This window comes from Lissotriton vulgaris, assembly GCF_964263255.1.
Source record: "Lissotriton vulgaris chromosome 8 unlocalized genomic scaffold, aLisVul1.2 SUPER_8_unloc_1, whole genome shotgun sequence".
Taxonomy (NCBI): domain Eukaryota; kingdom Metazoa; phylum Chordata; class Amphibia; order Caudata; family Salamandridae; genus Lissotriton; species Lissotriton vulgaris.
Window position 1 is genome coordinate 1,115,001 of NW_028240615.1, and position 25,062 is coordinate 1,140,062.

The following is a 25,062-nucleotide window of genomic DNA, read 5'->3' on the forward strand; positions in this document are numbered from 1 at the left end:
AAAGCTCGCTCTCTGAATATAGGGAACTGTGGCCATTCAAGCCTTAGCAGATCTAGAGGTTCTGCTAGGGGTGTGGGGCGAGTTCCAAGGTCGAAGTAGACCGGACCCTTTTGTTAGAGGTGCGCTGTGTTTTATGTATAGGGCTTTAAAATTCACCCTCTGATCTACCAGGAGCCAATGACCAACGCCTGCTAGGCTGAATTGTATCTAGGGACGTTGAGCAGAATGCGGCCTGCCGCATTCTGCACAACTTGAAGTTTCTGGGTTATGGGTTTTGGTACTCCCAAACAGAGCGAGTTCCTGTATTCCAGGCGGGAGAGAATTAATGCCTGGTCTCCTCAATCCAAATGTATCTTTCATTGGTCACTTTTTGACCACTGCTTTCTTCAACTTTGCCCTCAACACCCTCCCTCTATGTCTGATCCTCAAGCTGGTGCAATATCTGTGCTCAATCACAGCAGGAACTCCCATTTCTCCACCACAATACCTAGTTCTGCAAATCTCATTAGGCTTGCTGCCTCGCACAAAAACTCCTCTCTTAACTGTAAGCTCTCTTTTACCTCTAATTCTAGCCTTCTCAACTGTAAACTTACAATTTTTGTGCCAATCTCTCTGCTACCTTCCTGGACAGTGTACTCGATATCCTCCATTTAAAGGAGCGCTTGACTAACCAGGTTTCTTCATTCCTCCTTCATTCGCACCACTGCCCATCTACCCCATCACTTGAGAGGATTGTCTGGAAAATGCAAGAGGTGGGATTGCCATCACTGACAAATGTAATCTCTCTTGGTTGCTCATTCTTGACATATATTTTGCCTTTTTTTTAATGCCTTAAAGTTACTTCTCCCTTACTTCGTTTGAAAAGACCAAGACTGGTCAGTATCCATAACGCTCCTTAAACATGCTCACTGAACTCATCACCTGCAACCTCCTTCTTCCCTTTGATGACAAATTTTGAAAGACTTTAATATCAAGTGAAATAAATCCTCTGTCTCAATCCCCTCCCAACCGGCATAGTTTATCTCAGCCTGTGTTCTCTTTCACATTGTTCTACACCTAAGCACAGCAAATTCTCCATCTCTCACCTTACGATTGCTTAACAAGATCACACCCAAACCTTGGACACCATTATCTTGAACTGGTCGGATAATTTCCTGATCCCTTTCATTTCCTCAAATCTAATGTTGTTACTAGGGCTGAATCTACTTGCAACTACCTGCCTTCTAGGACACTAATGTCATCTTTGAAAAATACAGCTCTTCTTCTAAACCTTGGTCTATTATCTCAGCTCGCTCTCCAGATATACTTTAACACAACCAAGACCTCCAAAGAGGTTCTCATTCATCATCTGTTTTAAAAGACACTCTGAAAAATAAGTTGAGAAGCAGTGAAGAATCATGAAAACAACCCTCTCATTCCATGGCCATAAAACAATATGACTGTGGCAGTTCTCAGTGCATCCTCACAAACATAATCTCAACATAACCCACTGGGATTGCTTATTATGTTAACCAGATCCCACCCTTTTTGGGCAAATAATTTGAGGATATTTATTCTCTTGTACTTGCACTAGCACTTTGTACCCCTGGCAAGGCTCCAAACAACATTAGCAGACAGGTAACATGCAACACTCTAGCACATGCTTGGTTAGTAGTGTTGAATTGCAGCGAGGTCTAAGTAGGAAGAATTTATTGTGTCATTAGTAAGCCACCATAGTGTTTTTGTATCTTAGGGCTCTGTACCTCAGCACAGGATGGCAGGGAGAGGACTGAAGTTTACAACACAAACAGTTTACATTCATTCATTGTTTGCTCAATTGAGTTGGCTTTTATGGAATTCACTTACATGCAAGAGAGGAGTAGCCGGTATCGTGCACAGGGTACAGCAAGTCGTTGTGGATGCTATATTTGTATGGTGTATATTCCCCCAGATTGAACGGGGCGTGAAATAGGGCATCCAGGAGTGGTGCGGAGTAATCCACAGGCATGAACAGGAATAAGAAAGCCATGGTCGTGCTTTTTAGGTAGCAGCCTACCAAACAGCACAACTGTTTGGTTTGCTAATGACATCTTGGGGACATTCAGAAAGCTTCCCTGGGAATGCATTCCACCCATTCCGTACCAATGGTTTTGTGATATGCAACTTACATTTCATGGCTTTCTATTTCCTCGCCTTGTTTGAGGCTGTCCAGTGCGAGTTCCTCCCTCCACAGGAGCAGGTCTTTTGACTCAAACTCTCCTTTTATTGTTCCACAAGTGCTCCTTTCAGTAACCAGGCCTGTTAATCTTATTATTGTCACATTTGCTGTGCATTTAACGACAGTGGTCAAATGTCTGTCTTCTGAGGAAGTTTGGTGTTTACGTTCTGTGACTCCAAAGTGAGAGGATTTATGTGACAAACTTGCTGGATACTGGGTGTAGGAAAGGGTGTTTTTCTAGCACAACATGTAAATGAACTGTGCAAGTATTTCAGAATCAGGAACGCACAATGAAACACATTTTGTGTTCTAAAGTGTGTTCGAGACAAATACTTTAATAAGATTAAACAAATCAATACACTAGGTGATGAGTTTTCCACACATTCTTTTTTGTGCACTCTGCTGTTTTTTGGTGCAAATGTAATGGTCATTTCAATTGGAAATGTGTGGTCTATAATGGCAGTTTGTTACCACGCCATGCATAATCCACTCTACGCCACTCCACTCCACACCACTGCATTCTACTCTGCACCATTCCCTTCCACTCTGCTCCATTGCACTCTACTCCACTCTGCACCACTCCACTCTATGCTTCTCTACGCCGAACCACTCTACTCTATGCCAATGCACTCTGAGCCACTGCACTCTACACTTATCCAGTCTTTTTCACCCCAATCTACTCTGCACAACTCCAATCTACGCCACACTCCAACACTGCAATCTATGCTACTGCACTCTATGCCAATGCACTTTACTCTGCAACACTCAACTCTACGCTCCTAAACTCTACGCCAATCTGCACTACACCACTGCATTCTACGGCACTGCATTGTGTGATGCTGAATTGTATGTCACTTCAATCTACACCACTGCACTCTACTCTGCACCACTCCACAACACTTTTCTCTACTCTGAAACAATCTAGTTTATACCAATGCTTTCTACAACACCGAACTCTCCACAACACTGAACTTTCCGTCACTGAACTCTGTGCCACGCTACTCTGCACTAATGTACTAGATCACAATGCACTCTACGTCACTGTACTATGCATCACTGCACTCTATACCTCTGCATTTTGCATCACTCAACGTCACTGCACCCTAGGCTACTGCATTATACTAGGCATTACTCTGATCTACGCCAAAGCACTCAATGATGCTGCCATGCACACCACTGAATGTTATGCCACTGCACTGTACGTCACTACACTCTGCACCTGCACTCTATGCCACTGCACTCTACTCAGTAGCACTGCAGTATATGCCACTGGACTCTACCCTACTCTACTGTACTCTGCATTATGGCATTCTATGCCACTCCACTCTACAATGCATCAGTCCACTATGCTACTGCACTATGCAGCGCTCCATGGCACTATATTCTACTCTGCGCCACACTGTGCCACTACACTCTGTACCACTCTACTCTGCAGCACTGCACCACTTCACTCTGCACCACAATATTCTGCAACACTCTACGCCAATTCTCAACACCACTCTACTCTATGCCAATGGACTCTGCACCACTCTACACCACTGCACTCTATGGCATTCTACTCTGCAACACAGCACTCTATGCCACTCTATTCTACACTACTGCATTCTATATCAATGCAAACTACACTACTCCACTCTGCGCCACTCTCCTCTGCATCACTCCACTCTATGCCACTGTACTCTGCAACACTCAACTCTGCGCCAGTACACTAAACGGCACTATATTCTACTCAGCATCTTTCTACGCCACTCTACACTGCACCACTCTACTCCACTGCACCCTACTCCACCCTGCACTCTACTATGCAACACTCTAATCTACGCCACTGCATTCTTAGACGCTGCACTGTGCGCGGCTGAAATCTATGCTGCTTCACTCTACAGCACTATACTCTGCAACACCTATGCCAATTCACTCTACACAGTCCACTCTATGCTACTCCACTGTACGCAACACTGCGTGACTCCGCTATATAACTCCGAATCATGACACACTATGCCGCAAGGCTCTACTCCACTCTTTGTCATTCCACTCTCCAACATTCCATGGCACTCTGCTCTACTCCACTAACTTTTAACCACGCAGAACAACATCCACGCTGGTGTACATATGGATAAAACACATTGGGAAAGCCAAAAGCTCCTGCATGGGCGCGACCTATTGGCTTAGCCAATGCTTGTTGGACTTAGCCATGAGTAACTTAGGAGCGGCCCATAAGAGTGCACGGGTTACAAGCAGACAGGATAAACAATCGATTGAGTCTACCCAGGAGCGCGAGAGGAGTAGTCCACACCATGCACTGGACACATGCAGCCAGGGTGAATGCCTCATAGGTTCAACCAAGCAGCAACAGAAGAGCAACCTATGGGAGATTGTTAGATGCATGCAGCCAGAGTACATGCTTCATAGGGTTCACTGATCAGTAAAAGGATAACTACTACTGGGCATGCACTAGGTGGAGGCAGCCATCGCAAATCAATCACAGAGTCTTTCTAATAGCATTGAATAGTAAAGTGCAGGCATGCAGCACAAGCGAATCCTCATTAGAAGATACCTAGGGGTGTTTGAAGGGCAAGCCACATGTATGTACTGTTTCCTGTCATAAAAAAAGTGTCCTATGTGTTTTCAAAACTGTTTATTATAACAAACCTGACACAGAGACCGTCCATGAAAATCCATGAATATTATATACATTTAGTTTTTAAAACAGCATTAAACCATGACTAACATGACATGAACTAATACCCACCCCACCAAAGCAGGCATAACAGATTAATGGATCCGGTACCATACTGGTGGTATTTTGGACCATTTTATAATAGAATCTTTCAGTTGAAGGTTACCGAATGACTCTACATCAGAACTGACTCAATACTCCAGTCCTGAGCTTTTTGTTACAAATCGTTATTTTCTAGTGTGAGTTCAAATGGATTCACTAAAGTAAAAGAGAAGTACAACTCCCAGGAATGTGTTACATGGTTTGCCAAAAAAATCCAGGATTGGAGCAACATGCCCTTGGCACAGTCATCTGGTTACTTTACCTCAATAACTAGACTTTGAGAAGATACACAGTTCTGGGGCATCAAAAGGGAGCCAATTGCGGAAAAATAAAAATAACCATGAATGTTCCAAATGCCTTTTTTAATAACAACGCGTTACAACCCTCTAATCTGCTTATTTGAGAGAGATTATTTTAGTCCGATGGGTGTAGTTTTATTTCACATAGGAGTATAGCAACTCACACTCTGAAACTAAGTGTGAGGAGCACATACTGAATGCACTTTTACAGGTGTTGGGACTTCTCTTGCTGAAGCTGGACGTACATTAAACTGAGGTCCAACTTACCTTCCGTGTGGACTCGTCTTCTTTACAACAGGTTAATTATTTTGGATTTAGGAGTGAAAAATGGTCCTCCTTGGAGTTCTGCTTTGCGTGAAGATTCAGATTTCTGCTGCGGTTTACTAGTTTGGGTGTGGCCAACAAAATACTGCAGAACACCTGCGGTAATCAATGGCCAAGTGGCACTGTTTAAACACCACCCTCTCTAACCTTTAAATGGTCAAATAATGGCATCTTGGGCTGATACTGACATTTGCAAACTAATCTGTCTTTGTTCTCACCTGAAAAGCCGATTGTTTTTAATTGATCTCTGGGGTGGCGCAAGACCAGCCAAGTATATCATTTATCGTGTCTGAGGGAAAGGGAAACAAGCAGTTACAATGCAATAGGTCTCACATTTGCGAGAGTTTGAGATATTGTTCATTATAAAGGACAATGTCAATAGCTGAAACTCGCACATATACGAGACCTATTGCATTGCAAATGCTATTTGGAAAGAGCACCATGCCGTGCTTTCACATTATTGGCGGGTGCGCCCCTTTCTTTAGACTAGCCTCGTCTAAAGAAAGGGGTGTGACCGCTTTTAAAGTGAAAGCGCTGTATGGGGCGTTTAAAGAATAAAAGCATCTTTTTTTAAGTTGATAAATGCGTTGTTTTTTTTAAGTTCCCCATGCCGCGGTTTCACTTTAATAGCGGCAGCGCCCCTTTCTTTAGACGAGCTGCATCTGGGGCATTGGTAAAAAAAACAAGCAGATTTCTTTAATTAAGACAACGCACCTCTGTGGGCGTCCGTGCAGCGGGGAAGGGAGAGGAGAACGGAGCCCATTTAAAAGTTATAGCAGGACGCCAATTAATCGGGCGCCGCACTGAGGTACTAAAACACAACAGAGCAGCAAACCACTAAATAAATTAAAAGTAAATAAATGAAAAAAAATTAAAGTAGTGTGGTGCGCCGCAAATAAATCAAGAAATAATAATGAAGTCTATTTGGAAGCGGATGCCATTACTGAAGCTGGCGTTCTGTGAGTGCTGTGTACATTATTTAAGTAAATAGTTCTTGCAACTGCTAATTTAAGTTCCTGGGTTAGGACACATGCAAAAGGGCCAGTCCTCATGGTAAGTAACAACGAAAGACAGAGAGGTACTAAGAAGGGACTAATAAGCCTATCAACAAACCAGAAGCCAACATTTACAAAGCACAATGACATAAGCCAATGAAAAATATGGGCAGAAAGTGGGCGGAGCTTCAAGTCTATACCTGAATACAGCATGCCTCGCAGAGCAATGCATGCGCTGCCCAAGCTCAACCTAAAAAACACTATACTGAAAACATTGCTCGGTTTCAGTAAAAGAAAACAGTGCCAGTGATCTCTCTGTAAAAGGGGCCATTAGGAGGGCCACTGTAAATATGAGATTCTGCAGCCAGAGAAGTTTCCACATAATTATGCATTTGCCATATAATCCATCATCTACTGCACAATCTTCACATTAAAATGTTGTTGTCTAGCACAAACAGATCAAAATTTACTAAAAACAAGGTCATATTATGTGTGCCACTTTACATTGTATCATTTGCCTACGCTTGCTGCATAATTTTGTAAACTCGGCAACATAATGAAGTCCTCCTTTTCGCATCATTCCAGTGACCCTGGCCAATAGTAACATCTTTTGTCACTCGTGTCCTGGCTGGGAGTAGGAGTCAAAGTGATATTCCATTCTAACAGCAAAGGATGGAACTGGGAGACTTATGAACAAGTAAATGTGATTTTATTTAATAATCCCACCCCTGGCTTGAACCAGTCACAATGGCTTCCATACCGTGCCTGCTTTGACTGGATTTTGCCTAGCATTTGAATACACACAAACACAGATGACATGCCTGCCTACAACTCGCGTGCAGTTTGCGCAGGTTAAAATTCACTGTCTTTCCTCTAAACTGAAGGCATATAAGAGTTTGTTTTGAGACTCAAGTTCCCTTTCTTTATCAAGTAGCGATTAAAATGTGCTACAGACAATATTTTTGGGGGTTAAGAGAGTCTTCTCTGCTTAAGTCCTCCACGGGTGTGGCGGGTTCACGTCGCACAAAACAAGGTCTCACAAAGGGCCTAGTCAGCAAGTGATAGTTCCCAGCACAGCATTGGCAGGCGAGCCCAAGGAGCCACCCCGTTCACAAAGCTTCAACACAATGAAAGAGTCGTCGAATATCCGTTGCTCCTTTGAAAACAGAATAAAAGTCAGAGAACAGGTGACGCAGGTTTATTTTAGTCCGAAGCGACCTACATATCAAAATCCAAAAGGAGATAAGCTGGTTCACCAGAAGTCTGTCATTTAGATCGTGGTAAGTGAGAATATTCGACTAACACTACAGTGCAGACTTATTTTTAGGACAGCACGTCCTTGAGATAACAGAACCAACGTGTACAACCGATTAAATGTAAGAAGTACGTTTTCGAAGAAAAAAAGAAGTGAAAAGTCTGTTGCTTGTCTGCGGCGAACAAAACTTCGAAAAACACCATTTGAAGGGACAAACCACAGCAAATGTTGTAATGCTGTACAACAATTATACTTCAAATTCAAATTTATTTATTATGTTTTGGCTCTCGACGAGGGCCACATAAGCATATGCAATACAAAGCAACACAAACCCAAAAAATACAAAAGTTTAAAAAGGCACAATATTCGATCCGTAATAGCTATACTGCCAACAAGCAATCCATCAAGGCCGGACAGACAGTTTTTCCAGTACGATTAATAAATAGCTAAAAATCCTTTAAAAAAGTTAAAAATATAAGAACAAAACATTTCGTTTGGAGGGCAATAAAGTGCATGAAGAAAATCTTTTAAAGTGACAATGCTAAGGCGGAGACAGATTACTTTTAGCCATCGGTTGCGCAAATTACGTAACATAGGACAAATCAATAATACATGCATACAGTCCTGGTTGTTCAGTTTACATAAATTGCACAAGGCAGGAGTGCCATACCATTTGGATAGCAATATATTAAGTGGGATTAGATCATAACGTAATAAAAACCAAAACCTACGTATCCCATGTGGTAGATTCCATAGGGCATAAGGTTGTGGCTGTTTCAACCTATAAGAGGAGATGAGCGGCTCCACGTTCCTTTTGTCACCAACTGATTTTTTGTCAGAGAGGAAACAAAACTCCCACGATGCCTCCTTAAGGACATGCTTTAACTGCGTGGGAGAATAGGAAAAGAGGGCACTTTCATCAAGTTTAAGTATCTTCACAGCCCTTCTAAAATTGCTTACGAGTTTAGAGAACTCCTTAAAATTGCCCAATAGTTCGTTTTTGAGTAGAACTCGCAGGGTACCGTCTCTCGCTCTGGCCAAACTGGCCACCCATCTTATTAGGGCGCACAGACCCTGAACCCAGGAGCTCCTGAGTCCAAAGTCCAGCCTGCAGGCGGCCAGTGGGCAAGCATTGTTAAGAGTCGAGAGGGATCTTAAGAGTTTCCCCTCAATCTTGTGGCAAAAGTCCCAGTTTTTTACCTCTATTAATTCAATACCGTACAAGATAGTTGCGGGGATTTTTGCTCTAAACACTTCTAGGAGGCTAGCAAAATGTCTTTTCCCCGTTGACTGGTATAGGGACTTTAACCCATTGCCATGGGCAAGAGCTTTGCGGGAACAGTGCTCTATATGGAGTTTCTCGCTCATATTGGCCGAGAATATTTTCCCCAAAAAGGTATAGGAAGTTACAACCTCCAATCTATGCCCTCCAATAGCCCAACAAAAATTTGTCGAGCGGCACTTCTTCTTACCCGCTATACACATCACTTTACTTTTATTAATATTGATCTTCATGTAATGCTCCCCAGCGAAGGCCTGGAGAGCCTGTAGCCGGTTTGCAAGACCAGTAGGGGTCAAGTCAAGCAACAAAACATCGTCGGCATACATCAAACAGGATATTGGAGTCCCTCCTATCATCGGGGCAATCCCCTCACTGTCAGACACGGCCGCAGGGAGGTCAGTCGTATATAAGGAAAACAAAAGGGGTGCCAGTAAGCATCCTTGTTTAAGGCCATTCCGAGATGGTATTTTGGCCGAAAGCCCCCTTTCGCCCCCCATTAAGACCCTGCACCAGGTCTCAGTGTGCAGAGCCCGCACCAGTTCCAACAGGGGAGTAGGTGCGCCCAACGCCGCCAGCTTTCTCCACAGCGTTCCACGATCTACTTTGTCGAACGCTGAGGAGAAATCAATGAAGGCGGCGTACAACAATTATACTTATAAATCTTACATGTGCCTTGCACCCGAGAGAAATTCTCATATCACAGAGGTTCTCTATACATAAGGGGAAATCCTAAAACCTTAAATAGAACATTCGGGCCGGAAATGACGTCTTAGGCAGTGAGATGCATGAAGGATCTGGTTTGTGGGAACGATTTTATGATTTATTTACAGTGACTTGTGGAACAACCTCATGGTATAATGGCTAAGATGCGTTAAGTAATCTCCATCACTGTACTTCTCCCATAGGATAGCATTGGAATTTTACATATAACATTTTATAAGTGTAATTTCCAAATGAGAACCAGAACCAATTTGTGTTTGGTGTCTCTGAAATCACAATTTAAAATCCTAACTTATGGTGATGCTGGATTTGAAAGTGCAATTCTAAAAATGCCACTTTTAGAAAGTTACCAACGGAGACGGGTTGGGCCTATTTAAGTTCACAATGGCTAGGCCACTTACAAATGTACCAAAGAACAGAAAGCCATTAGTGACATCACTTAAAAGCAAAATTAATCGACATGATCACTTTTTCCCCCTTCATTTTAGTATCTTCGTGATACACTGTGAAAAGAAACATGACAAACATGTTTTATTGTGTTTGAGCTCCCGTGCTCATCCCAGCCATCGATGATCTTAGCACAATGGCAATGTTTCAGCTCTTAACCTGTTGGACCCACCTTACCTGCTGCATTTGACACAATAATACAGGTAATCTCAAGTGGTCAGCTGGTCAGCAGTACAGGCACAGGCCTTACCTATAATCCTTCAAGTTGGGCATCTCAAGTGGTCTCTATTACATCCTTTAAGTCAGAGTTGTGTGTATTCAGCACCTTCAGTCAGTCCCATCCAGTTTTTAGATCTCAGTTTTTACATGTGCACTCAGAACACCCTTATTTTTTCAATCCAAAGAGAGAACTAGGTGCCCTGGCTTTCCAAACGTTCACGATGAATGTGAATACAACTATGATCTGTCCGTTTTCAATTTCACTCATTTACTGCATACAGGGGCCCTCTGGGGAAATACTATTTGACCTTTAAATGGAGTGGATACTCCAGTCTTATCAAGAATGAGAGAAATCTGAGGTTAACACTGGTAAGAGTTTCTTTGCTTGCATCTCTGATAATCAAAATGTATGTGCTTTATTTTGTGCTGCATTGCAATCGAAACATGCATCTCCAGACTATCTCCACTGTAAACTTGCAGTTGAAATTAGTGTTTTATTCAAACTGGCTTAAGATAATGTCCTCTATTGAATTTGCCCCAAAGTAGGTAATGAAGATTACTGGTAGGTGTATGTTGTGCCTCTTGCTAACTACACCCCATTAAGACGGCTAGGAAAAGATTCATGATCATTTGTGATTTAATTCCTGACAGTTATGATCCTGCAACCCATCCACCCCACAACAGAAAACGTTAAGCTTTACTGACTCAAAATGCCACCGGCAAAGTATTTGGCATGTGGTATGTTCGATTTTGGGCCAGGGCTCTGAACAGCCTACCCCTTGCTGTGTGTTTAGAAGCAAATCAAATTACTTTTAAGAAGAAACCCAAGAATTGGATCTACACTTCCATCTTAAACATTATAAATGGAAAACCATATTCTCCAAATAAATGCAGGTTCAAACAAAGTGTGATAAACCATTACTGACATTAGACTGCGCAAGAGGGCTCGATATGACACAGTTATGTTTACATTACTAACTGGAAATTACATTACTCCAAGTCCTACTCTCGCTTATCTCCATTACGCAATGAGGCCCCTGTACCTCAATAGGCATAACCCCCGCAGACGATAGAGAGACAAATGGAGGACACCCGAGGGCTCGCAAAACCAGATTGAAAACCCGAGGGGCACAACACCGTAGGGAATGGACCACCCCTCAAAGAGCCAAGCCCAGACAGACCAACAGACTCCATGAAGGGGACCGCAAAGCTTCAAAAGACCATCCTGGAGGACCAGCAACCCCTGAGGCAGAGAAACAGAAAACGGAACCACATGAGTACAATCACACCAAGCCCCAAACGACAGCCAATGCTGAGCATAAGGAGCTCAGGCAGATCCCTCCTCCCTACCCCCCTTCCACTCTGGCACCAGCACCAAAAAGGTGCCAGAAGCCAAATGACTATGCAACATGGAGCCACACCACCCAATTGGCAAGACAACAACTCAGAAAAACGCCAGAGAGGGCACTGGGAGGCTATGAAACAACAGGGCAGACACAACCAATGGAACCTGTCATGCCAGACCTGCCATCATCTCCAATAACAGAGGAAACCAATGGAACAGGCCATGCCGGAGTCACAAGAACAACCGGAGGACCCCCACACCAAACCCGAACCAGAAACCCCTGGAGCAAGGCAAACGGAGGTAAGCAAACAATAGACCCACAGGCCAAAGAATCAGCAGGGCATCCACTCCCAAACTGAAACCTCTTTTTTCCCCGAGAGACAAAATTAGGGAATAGCGCAATGGAGGCACCAGAATGGCTATCAGGGCATCCAGTACTCAGACAACCAAAGTAGATTGCCTACAGCCCAAACGGCAAGACTGGTAAGGTTGTGACCCCAGAGCAAACCCCAGAAACCACCAAATACATGGACAAACCGGGAAGTTTAGGAACAAAACTGGCAAAACCACAAAGATCCCAGGGGAAGTAGTAGCTGGAAGGTTAGCCGTTGAATGGAATTAAAGCCACCCACGAGATGAGGTGCTGTCAATCAAACACCGGCTGAAACACCCAAAGACTGTCAGTATACGGAAACCCCCCCCCCCCGACCTAAACCAGCGGAACCGGGATGGCTCACCTTGGGGTGGGAGCAGGGAGCCACCCTGTAACATGTGGACGGAAGACGAAGTTGACGAGAAGGCAGGTCAGAACGAACCACCACACCAACCAGATGAAAAGGTAAGCACCCATTCAGGAAGGAACACTTCAATTTACCACTCACAGGCCATGCACCCACTGGACAACCCATGCTTGAGCTCTGCAGAGAGACCTGCAACTGACAGGATTACCTGCCGCCAACCTCACATGGGCAGAAAACACCCCTACGGGAGGATTAGGAATGGGGAACCGCATGTGGGAAAGCCCTAGGCACCCTGGCAGCCAAGTGAGAAAAAGCACCAGGAGAGGACCATCAGGATCAGGAGTGCAACCAATCCACACCAGACAGCCGGATAAACCAAGCAACTGTTCACCGAACAGCCAGGCACCTCGAACGGCACCTTAAGAAAGGAAGAAGAGACGGCAATAGCTGCATACCGGGCCTGCAACCAGAGGAACCGTCAGGCCATGACTGCAAAGGAGCACGCCAAAGACGCCATTAACAAGAACTACCGACCCAACATACAAGAAGGCATTATGTTGGACCGTACAGCCCTGGACAACCAACACACTCTACTTCTGGACTAGCCCCTGCCAAAGTCACAAAATCCCTCGCCAAAGACATCGCCGTCAAAGCGGCATATCAAGCAGCCAGCAGCACCAAACTAGAGACCACGAAGGACTCCGTCAGGAACCCATCCAGCCTACGAATCACCAGAACCAAAAGCCCAAACATAAATGAATGAATGAAGCTTAATCAACAAGAAGGACCAAGAAGGAACCAAGCCAAAGGAATGTGGCAACAGTGTCACCCTTACCCATAAGGGAGAAGCAGGAGACTGAGATCACCACCACATCATGGAGAAGAAAGCGGGTTAAGTCTAACAGAACCAGGAAAAGCCACGAAACACTGTACACCAGGATTAAATAGATAACAACTTAATAGAAGGGCATAAATGGAGCCCCAAACATAATAAAACGGAACATAACCAGACATGGGATGGTGAGAGGTATAGCACAAATCCACCGGAGACCATCCAGGTGCAATGAAGCCTCCAGTGGAATATCCTTCAGCAACTGTTTTTCCACCAGCAAGGAGCACTGCACCCCCCGCAGACTGTCCCTCCCCGCAGTCTCCGAGAGCCCCAACATGCATATGAAGCTCGTGTAAATGAATAGCTGGAAATGTGCAGCTGCACACTGCTGCAGTACGCCCATCCAGCTAGAGTGACTGACAGAGCATGGTCCTGAAGTGACCCAACAACCACAGGGATTTCTGTAGTCCAAGGATTCCCCTTGAGTCAGGCCCACCGAAGACAGACCAAAACCACACACAGCTAAAACAGGCTATAAGCAACAGACCATCCAGAGAGGCGTAGCACTTTGCCCCACAGGCCAAACAACTGACAGGTGAGGAGACACTGCCACCCTGGCACTACAGAAATGCCAACCCCAGCTGAAGGAGGGTACCGCAGACCGGTCGGACACAAGCAATGCAGACAGAACTGGTAGAGATAGACCAGAAGACCAGCCCCCCTCTCAGTCCCAAAGTCGGCAGCCCAACCACGAGGCAACATCCCTGGAGCAAGATATATGAGATCGACAGGAATGAATCATGCCAGAGCAGGGACAGCAACACAAGAGACCCAAGACAATGACTCAGAGCAACAGTGCCAGGAGCTCATTGGGGAACCACAGCAACCGCACACACACGCCATGGCCAGAGAAAGGTAGAGCAGACCACTGGCCGGGCGAAGCGGGAATAACAAGGCTCAAACACAGGAAAGCAACCCAGGCTAAAAGCAGACGCCTAACCACAGACAAGCGCCCGCACCATTGAGCCCAAGGCTGCAGGAACACACAACAAAACACCAGGAGCACCACAAGGCAGTCAACAGCCCATACCACCTAGGAATGGCACATACAAAAGAGACCAAAGCAGGTGCAAACCCACAGAAACACCTTTTGCAAGCCTTCCACACAGCAGCCCAAGCTAGGCAGAAAATGAGGAAGCGTAGCAACTACACCAAGTCCCACTATAAGGACCGCCACAGGGGCATAGTAGCGCGAGGGAAACCAAATGCACGCAGCGGTTCCCGCCGTGCCACAACCAGGAACATCCCCAGGCCCTGCAGCATGCATAAGGAAGACAACCAACTGCCCATGAACCAAAGTGTAACGACCAATCCGGGCATGCAGGTACAGGCGCTAACGAAGTGTTAGAGAGCTTGGCAGAGCCAAAACAGGATCCCGAAACACAAAGGCAGTACCAACCCCAGAAACCCAGTGGGGAGAGAACCAGACATGACCAATGACCATGTACTCACCACTCAAAGAAACATGTAGAACAGTGCCGAGCGGACCCTGAGAAAGCTGCTTCTGGCCAACATGCAAGGCAAGACAAAAACAGACAGGGTAGACATAGACATCCCCCTTCTCGTCACCACGGGTCCACCACAGGCACCCCACAGCCCAGGATTTGCCAAAACCGAACCGCGTCTGCAACCACCCTGCAAGCAATTAGTATCAATGGGGTAACCCAGTAACCCTCAGAACCGGAGTGTGAAAGCTAAACAAAAATAGTGGTTCTGTCGGGAAACACAATCGATTTGAAAACACTGTACTTAATACATATTACTAGACATCTCCCTTGGGAGAATATAAAAAGACGCACACTACTGTATATAATTCTGATGGGGGCACAAAGGTGCCACCTAACAACAAGTGCTCACCAGGGCCATAAGGAATCGGCATGCATGCCCCGCAAAGCGGACCCGGAGCCATGAGCCACAGGGGCATTGCAGCCTGAGGGACTCCAGAAGTACACTGTAAAGCCTGATGCGCCAGAAGCAGCAACACAGCCCCACACACAACCCAGCCAGAGGAATGCACTGCAGACTTCCGGCCGGGAGAAAAAGGAAGCATCCCATAGGCCCCAGAAAAAGGACCAGCCCAATAAGTGCCAACAGGGCACCAGCACGAAGGACAACATGCTCACGCGGTAACTGGGGCAGGCCTGAGCGGCGCAGAACAGGAACATCCTGACACAAAAGGATCAACCTTACAACACTGTTCATCCACTGGTGGTACTTGAACCATTGCAGCATACAAAGAAACAAACTAGAACCGGCCACATTCACAAACTAAGAAACGTCAGGCTTGAGAAATGCCTCCAAAGAAAAGGAGCCGGCAAGTAGAAAGAGCCAAATCTTCAAAGCAATCTAGCTGTCTACAGACACAAAAGAACAGGAGTTGTTGAGGGGGTGGGGCCTTTTTATATTGGTAGGGGGTGTATCTACAGTGGCGGCTGGCACAGCTTGTGGGTGAGGCGGCGCAATGTACACATTATTAAACACTTACCTTGCCGCCGGGTCCCCTGTCTCTGCTCCTGCTCCCCTCCATCGGACTCCAGGAACAGGAAGCACAGCCAGGCTCCCCTGACCAATCACAACGCTGCAATGCAGCATTGTGATTGGTCTGAGCATCGTGGTTCAATGCTCAGCCAGAGAATGAGGGCCTGGGCATGTTCTCCATGCAGGCTTTAATGCAGCCTGTGTGGAGAACAGAGAAAGTGCGCATGAGTGGCCGGTCCCAGAGGGCGAGTCAAATAGTCATGTGCACTTAGGAGTGAGCAAACCAGTCCTCCCCTGCCCTGCTCCGAGCGCAGAGCAGAGCAGCCCCACCCACCAAGCAGCAGGGAAACATAAATTGATAATAACTCAAAGTTATTATGATTTTATATTTCCTTTATTTGCGCTGCTTAAAAGCAGTGGGGCGACGCTCCTCCGCCATAGCGGAGGAGCCGCCCCTGTATGAGCACAAAGGCCTCAATGCATAATGGATTGAGATTTTGATGCAGAGGCTCAGCAGAAGAATTAAGACTCAAGTGTGAAACGTCATTAAAGTCAAAAGACTTTAATTAAAAGGCTATTGTTAAGACCAAGAATACCCATGGAGCAAGAATCGGACACAACCAAAGAACCAGGCGGTTCTATAAATCACAGTCACTAGATCCAAGCACACACCTTCAATAATCTGGCACATTGCGGGCACAGTGACGGACCACGGGCAAGATTAACCCATAAAACAAAACTGTGTGATGGGCATCCTGGCAAGAATGAACCCGTTTTCAAAATAACCGAAAAGCCGATATTGAGCAGACCACACATAAGTAGATGGTATGGACCAGTTGGCTGGTGTCTGGCAGCTAGTTGCACGTTTAACTAATTCACCTGCCACCATTTGCAAGACAAACAAAACATATTAGTATTTATATGGGGAAAAAGTCATACAATCTACACCATATCACTCTGCACTGCTACAAGCTTAACACTTTTGGTCTTTGACTATGTCTGTTGACTTCCATTACAAAGGCCTGTCGAACAAGGCCTATATTTACTCTGCGCAGCAGCTGAAGCTAACTTTGGAAGCTCCTAATTCCAGGGACACCCCTCTCCATCTGTTCTCAGAGCCGGTGCTCCGTCTGGAACAGCAACTATGTGTCAATGCCCCCATACTCTGACGTGCACGTGAAAGTATTTCACATATGGCCACTTGCATGCTGGTATTTTTACTCTCCCCATTGGGGCAAAGTACTTCAAGACTCACAAACACTTTGTGCAAGCAAACGAAAACTAATCGTAGAACAGTAATTTATCCTCGGCTAGAATATTTAGGGGGACTTCTTTGCCTCTATTTCGAGTTTCAATGGAGGCACAGAAATACAGGCAATTTCAGGAGGCAGGCACTAATCTGAATGATTAGAACTAGTGTCATTTGTGTCCATTTGAAGAATCCCAAACATTGTGTAAATGCTTTGGTAGCACACTTTACATAAAGCCCGATGAGGAGGAGTTTTAAAAGACAGATTAGAAATACACTGCCTTCTGTACAATTATCATAAATATTGTGTAAACAAAATAAAAAGAATATTCAATTAAATTTGAAATTTGATGTTTCAAATTTCGAGCAGCTTTGCATTGCTGGTTGTATGCAGTAGTTGTTTGGTAGAAACATGTTCATCAACAACACTGCACCTGTGCCCACAGGCGGCCATATTGGAATGGGTTTTCTTTAATGTAATCCACTGCAAGACTGTCAGCCATGTATGCACGTGCATCTTCACAAATGATACATTCGTGTACACTTTGCAAAAACTATTTGGATATTTTTGTATATGTTTTCGAATTTAGCGTCTCTGTTCTTGTTAATGTTTTAAAGTCTGCATATGGCAGAATCCTAACAAATAGATTATGAACTGTTTCCTTTCTGAGTAACATGGCTAAAATATATTAGCACTGGTTTTAAGTAATCGGACTGTGTAATGTGGTAATCTGTGGAAGCACTTCTAATGCGTTCTTATAGATCCATCCGAGAAAAGGCCAGTAGGTCTGGCATTAATGTGCAAATGCTTGCTAACAGGCTATATGCATGGTTGGGTTTGCATGAGTTAGAACAAGGAAGACATGCCTAAGGCCTTAGCCAGAACTTGGCAAACAGTACTTTGACTATAGGCATGACAGAGAGAATTGCCACACTTTTTAAGGTGCCCTCAATGTAATTTAAAAGGGGCTACTCACACTCTGACTCAAAAGCACATCCATCTGGCACGCATCCAACGCAGAAGTGATGCCAGTTTTGACAACATGGGGGACATTCCTCAAAGCCAGCCCCCACGTTTGGGTGTATTTCAAAGTGGTATTTTCCAGAAGACTGGGCTTGTGCACTACCTGTTCAGTGGCAGTGGTACATATCGAAAGGTACTGGAAATGTCAAGCTCCAGATTCCATAGTTTATCCCAGGGAAAGGTATTTTTAAAGTATGTTGAGTATTAGTGGGGCTGTATGACGTCTACAACACTAGTACGGTATAGTTCATGTCTCTCTCTCTCTGAACACAAACTAAAAAACATTTGAATGACTCAGTGCTCAGCCATTGAACATTTACACGCGACAAAAAAATTGGCATCGATTGGGTAATAACAAGTCAGAAAATGTCGAAACAGAGACGGAAAGAACTGCCGTTCGGAAATGGGAATTTGATAAAGAAATGAAAGATTATTTTTACTAATCAACAAATGCAATTGTATGCTGGAGGAAGCACGAGACTTTGCACATTTTGTTTTTACCACGCAGTCAGTTTTTATCTGGGGAATACTCTTAAACCATCTATATTAACGCAAATGCTCTAGAATTCGGTAGGTTGAAATAAATTATATAATGCTGCTTGGTAATGTTTGGTCGAACGAGAAGCCGACACGTCTGTGAACACAAACTAGGCTCTTCTTTCGCATATTTAACAATTGCCCTAACATTTTTGTCCAGAATCAAACAAGCTGTTGGTCAGGTGTGGTATTCTCGTCCCAAGTTTATGCAACGCTACCTTAAAGAAAAAAAATAAAGCAATTCCTCTTTCAAAGGGTACTTTCATTCTAATGGAACTTAATAACCGCTCTCACCTTTTTTCTCCCCAGCTCTGTGGGGTTATTCTGCTATGTTTACTGTAACCTATCACATCCCTTGTCTGCTTTCTACTTCTGGACATACTGTATGTGATTTTATGCACCATTACTATAAATAAAGTTTCACGTTTAAATTCAAGTGATTGTTTTTTTGTTCAACCATATGGTTATTGGTTATTTTTGTTATCTCTTGATTTTATGTGGAACCGATAGACTTCCTTCAGTCGACAGTACTTTAAAGCTCCCGAGTATTTATGTAGGAGTTTTATATAGAGTGAAAGTACATGCCACATCAAATGACATGAATAAATAAATGTGAGGAGAGCAGTTTTAGAACAAAGGTCTCCATCTTTCAGAAATCAGCCTATATAAACTGTGATTCAGTACTAAATATTTTCTATAAATGTGGAAATCTTAGGAAGTTAGTGGGCTGAAGGGTTTCTGATCTTGGGACCTTATAGGGATCTCGCAACTCGGGATGTGTGGGCTAGCGGACACATGCGTTCCTTCCAGGACCTTCAATCCAGGTAACTACCTACACCTGACACAATTTTATAAGTGCAATTGCGGCATGCACACATCAGAAGGCACAGTAGCCGGAACACAGCCCTCCCGAAGCACAAACTATGTTGGCCAATCTGGGGAAGGGGGTATCTAGTGCAATTATCGTACACTAATCAACAATACCCCAACCTCACTGGACCGTCTCAGAAGGCAATGGAAGGATTGGGAGGGCCCATTGAAGGAAGAGGACTGGAGGGATGCGCTCATGACACCCAAGATGGTCACTGCATCGGCTAAACTCCGCCTCATTCAACTATACTATTTGCACGCTGCCTATTTAACTCCGGTGCGCCTTCATAGGGTGGGCTTGTACCCAACTGCCTCCTTTACATGGTGCGGCCAAGACCTGGCAGATTTCTTTCATATGGTGTGGGCATGTCCCAAACTGACGCGGTTCAAGGGGGGCGTTGAGGGAGAGTTCGCAGAGGTTTTGGTGTGGGAGGTTCCCCATGACCCACGACACTCGCTCCTGGGGATCCCAGACAGCCTGGACGGATCAAGGAATGAAAAGTTGTATTTTAACACGGCTATGGTAATGGCAAAGCGGGACATAGCCACTGCCTGGAAACGTCCCGCCCCACCTAGCCTCAGAAAGTGGCGGGAGGAGGTGGACTGGTGTGGACACAGGAAAAACCCATGTACGAGGCACGGGAATGCCAGAAGAAATACCGTGAGGTGTGGGGCAAACGGTTGGGTTTTATAGATTAAAGCTGGAACATATGCTAAATGTTTATACCACGCTAAATCTAATGGGGTTCCGCACTATGTGACTGCTCATCCAACTGATTGGGAATTGTCATTTATACTATACTGTGCTGATTTGCTGGTATTTATCTTATTGTCAAAAATCAATAAAATTGGTTATAAAAAAAAAATTTGGAAATCTTTTACTTATCAGTACTAATACACAATATGTGTTTACAATGAAGCAATCGGAATAAAGATTTCAAAGCCATTCATTTAGGGCACAGTCAGTAAAGTGCGGGAACTCATTAAAAGCCTGGGCTTCATTCAGCACCAGGACGTGAACCTACCTGAAAAGTGACAAACTTCCAAGCAGGCACTTGACTACCAAGGGGCCTATTATGATGTCGGTCTGAGGCTTTAAGACCAATATTGTCGGTGTCACTTCCGACCTGCTGATTACGATACAGCTGGTCGGAATTGAAACCAGCCAGTCATTCCTGCTGGGGTCCGACGGGCTCAAGGAGCCCGTCGGCCATTCGAACTGGCCCATAATCAATATGGTGCCCCCTGTTAATCCCTGCACCTTGAGGTGCCTGCCACGGGGTGCAGGGATTAACACAATCTCCCATTTCTCTATGGGAGCTGGTGGTATGGACGGTTCTACCATAAAGAATTGGGAGAATGCGGCCGCACCATGTTGCATCATAATGAGGCGGTCAGGACTGCAAACCAGTGGTCGGTCGGTGCCGTTTCCGCCACAGTGTCAGTTGGCGAAAACTCGACCGACATCGTAATAGGCCCCAAAGTATTGACCTCTTTAGGCTAGAGTCACACAGCCATTTCCATGCTCAGGCTTAGAGGCAGGCGAGCAAACAAATTAAAACGAGGGTCAGATTTGCTCTAAGAGCTGGTGCACGAGCCAAGCCATGAAAATATATAGCATGCAGAAAACATGTAAATCTACTAAAGTCTCTTAAAAATAAATATTAAAAAATAGTATTTCTTTAACATGCGGAAGCTGTTCACCTTAATACATAAGGTCATATTACTGCATTGAGAGGGCAGTTACCACGTGTACCCTGTATGTGGCCTAGATTCTAATAGATGGAGCAACATTATCTATTAAATCAACATAAGAGGATTTCTACAGTGCTCGTCCTGAACCTCCGTATTTGAAGGCACTTTCAAATATGGTAAAAAAAAAAAGGAGGGAAGCTTGTTGCAAAATTGTTTGCCAAGGATCACACAATTCAGCCAAGCGGGATAACAGGAATAGATCCAGTTTTCTGGTTTTACATTCACCCAATAGATGGATAACTGTTTCGCTCTCTTTTCTTCTTACATCAAGGCTTAAAGCTTATTCTTTAATTCTTTGTGGAATATTTAAGAACGTGGGTGGCATCTGATGGGTTTTAAGAGGTCCAACCACTTCTACTTTCTCTTCACTTGCATAAGCTACTTTTGCAATTAACAAGTGTGCATGTTCATGTTATGTGCTCACATGCTTTAATTTACTACCAAGAATTCCAGTCAGAGGTCATATTACGTAGTGTTCCTCCGAAGGGTTGGGACTTGGCACTCCAAGGCGGGAGGCCCTGTAAAGTATGTGCACACCCAGAAACCCACAGCTATTCGCTAACCTTTTCCCAGTTCTTTCCAAAGATGGAACTGGTCCAAAATGGACTTCTGTCATGGGCAGGGGCTCGTTTGTTTCCTGGATGGGAAATGGGCTGGGATCACACCCAACTTTGGTTAGAGAATAGAGCAAAGTCGTTATTTAGCAAATAAATCCCAAAGCACTTTCGTTAAGTAAATGAACTGTTGGCAAATATATACACACAACTACAAGCTGCTTACGGTTGTGAGTTCCCTTGAAAGCTCCAACTGTAGTGTTAAAGCTTGAAAAAAGAAAAGTGTACTCCCGAAATACCTGGGATATCTGCACACGTGTGAATCTATAACCAAGCAGAGGTGTAAACCTATTGATGTACATTTTCGAATTTTTTTTTGAGCCCTGCTGTAAATCGCCATAACTTCATTGAGCACAAACTCCCTCTTTCCCAAACACTACCAGCCATACATAAACCATGAGAAAACAAACCCAACTACTTTTGCGTTCGGGGGGGGGGAGGGTGGGGGCGAGCGTCTCAGCAACTCAAGTTATGAGGGCTGTTGAAAAAAAAAAAACGATTCCAATGGAGAGAAAACACCATTATAATGTTTTATTGCAAGTATAAATGACATTTAGGTAACACGCTTCACTCCTTGCAAAAGCCCAACTCTTCATTTTTCAGTTTCTTGCGAGAGCATCTCATCCACATCCGTTCCAGGCTTAAGCTTTGATTTTTTTCAAACTTTTAGTACTGCTTGGCTAGTTATAAATATTATAAATGCTAAAAGTCCATGTAAGCAAACCAAAAACCTGGACTTGAGCTATGGATCTGGGAAATTTGAGAGCGCTGCAAAGATAGGGGAGAATTATATTTTTCAACCATATATGTATGTTCATATATGTGTATATATGTGTTCGGAATCAAGCCAGGTATGAGGTAGTTGTTCCCCGTCATGCTCCTGGGAGGTCTTCAGCAGGAACCAAGATGGTCGGGGAGGGGGGAGAGAGAGGATCCCGGTCCGAAGGTCCGCCCGCATAACTATTGGAAAATCTGACTCCTCACAAAGGCATTTCATCGCGAGGCCTAATACACCACGGGAAGGAATAGGAGCGCACCACAGGAAGGACTACAAGGCCACCCCTGACGGAAATCAGCAGGGAAGGCCTGGAGGGCTCTCCCTGCCGCCCCCGTGAACGGGCCAGGTGACGTCGGGGACTGTGCGGGTCGCTCTCTTCTGCTCCGCTACGAAACTACAGAAACAGTAGCGCCCACTTTCAAAGCCCAACTCCAAGCCCGAAATACCCTCTGCGCTTCCCTGGCGCACAAACAAGAACATTTAAACGAATTGCATCAGATCCAGGATTCCGCCCAGGAATAGCCCGCGCCCGTGTCCCTATATCGGTCTTTCTTCTGTGTCTTATAGAATCCAGCAGGCACTCGCATCTGGCTCCCAGATGTACTGCGATCCGACCACATGTTAGCCCACAACAAAAGGCTGGCTCTTACCTCTAATCGGAGCGGCGGCACAAGCCAGGCACAGCAGCAGCAGGGCTCTCCTAGCAGTCAGCATGGTGAAGCTTGGCATCCACAGCAGGCAAACCCGGACTTCTGCGATCAGGCGCCTCGGTCACAAGTTTAGTCGAGGCTCGAGCGCCACTGGAACAAAGCTCTGCACACACAAGAACCCTGCTGCAGCTCAGCTCAGTTTCCGACCTGCCGCTGCCAGTCCCCAAAAAGTTGGTGGTGTTCTGAAAACAAACCTGAGCCTAATCCCTCCCCCTTCTGCACAAAAGAGAGATCGAATAGACAGGGGAGGCAACCAATGTGCAGAGCGCCAGGGTTCACGTGCAGCCAAAGAGGGAGAACTTGTGCAGTCTCGCCTCCGCCCTGCCCCACCCTCCAGATGGCCGCCGCCCATCTGCATAAGCCCTTGTGGTAGCCAGAGTTACAAGACCCTGCTCTGAGCGGGTGTGGCAGTGGCTGCAGCAGACGTCTGTCGAGAGAATGGTGTCTGTGTGTCTAACTTAGAAGCACGCGCTCCTGCTTAACAGCTGAAATTGCTCCGCGGGGCTCAGCCATTACACAGTAGGGCAGGTCTCCAAGAAGTGCCAATCCCACCCTTTCATTTTATTTATTTATTTTATTTTATTTATGCGTTTTTATATAGCGCGGACTTTACCCGAAGGCGTCAGAACGCTTCACAATAGGAACAGAAAATTACAAATGAACAAAATTACAAAAGCAGGAGATAAGTTACATGAGGTAGAAGTGACAACTGTGAGCAAACAAAATACATGAGGTAGCAAACAGAGCAATACAGGAGGAAAGAGTGACACGTGTGCAGGTTACAAGAGAAAACAAAGTACAATTAGAGGTATAATACTGCAATATATGCTAGACACAGAGGTCTGGAATGGGAGCTGTAAAAAGCACGGGCAATATTTTTAATAATAGCCCCTGAAATCATTCATTAATAAGAGTCCAAGGCTGAAGTACGCATCCCTGATGACATGAAGTCAGCTTGTAATCTTATCCATGTAGGAGCAGACGATCGACTCTCACTACATGTTAAAATTGACACCACTTTGCCCAGTCCCAAGTTTTCACATGTGATAACAACTTGATGCATTCTTGGTGCTGTAATCTTGGTTTTCTTCCATAAAAGTAGTAAAGCTAACTTTCTTGTCAGTAATGGTATGTAGATTATAATTTCGGAACAGGAAACACTAACAGAGATGACATCCGGTGAGGAGGCAACTCTCACTGAGCTTCCCAACCAGGGACATCTTAAGGATTTTGGGGCCCCCTGTTCGAACAGCTTTGATTTTTTGGTCCAATTTCAGGTCTTTCATGCCCTCTGTGGCCAGATCACTTACAGTGCACAGGCTCACTGGTCATAATTTTAAATGTCTTTACATCTAATATTCAGGGATAGTGACGTGTGTTTTCAATATTGTAACACAGCAACAGCGCACTAATATTACTGCAAAAAAACTCCGTGGCACCCTCCCATTTCTCGTTTATCATGTACTGTTTTGATCTCCAAAAACTTTTTTAATGTTTGCATGAAACATAAGCACATGTCTCTACAAAATGTCTGTAATAGACTCTCACACCTC

The 25,062-nt window shown here is 44.9% G+C and overlaps 1 protein-coding gene across 4 annotated transcripts in view; it reads right to left on the minus strand.

Annotated features, from left to right (window-relative positions):
• Positions 1–23,743, minus strand: part of LOC147672953 (CD99 antigen-like) — a 271,236-nt gene extending 247,493 nt beyond the window's left edge. For 2 of the 4 annotated variants that reach the window (XM_086947862.1, XM_086947861.1), the window contains exon 1: positions 23,450–23,731. In XM_086947862.1, the coding sequence (XP_086803988.1) occupies positions 23,450–23,528 (79 nt within the window). In that variant the 5' untranslated portion in view covers positions 23,529–23,731. Of the gene's footprint in view, positions 1–23,449 lie in introns of all 4 variants that reach the window. The other 2 variants (XM_086947860.1, XM_086947863.1) reach the window with 2 other exon arrangements.
• Positions 23,744–25,062: the final 1,319 nt, after the last annotated feature.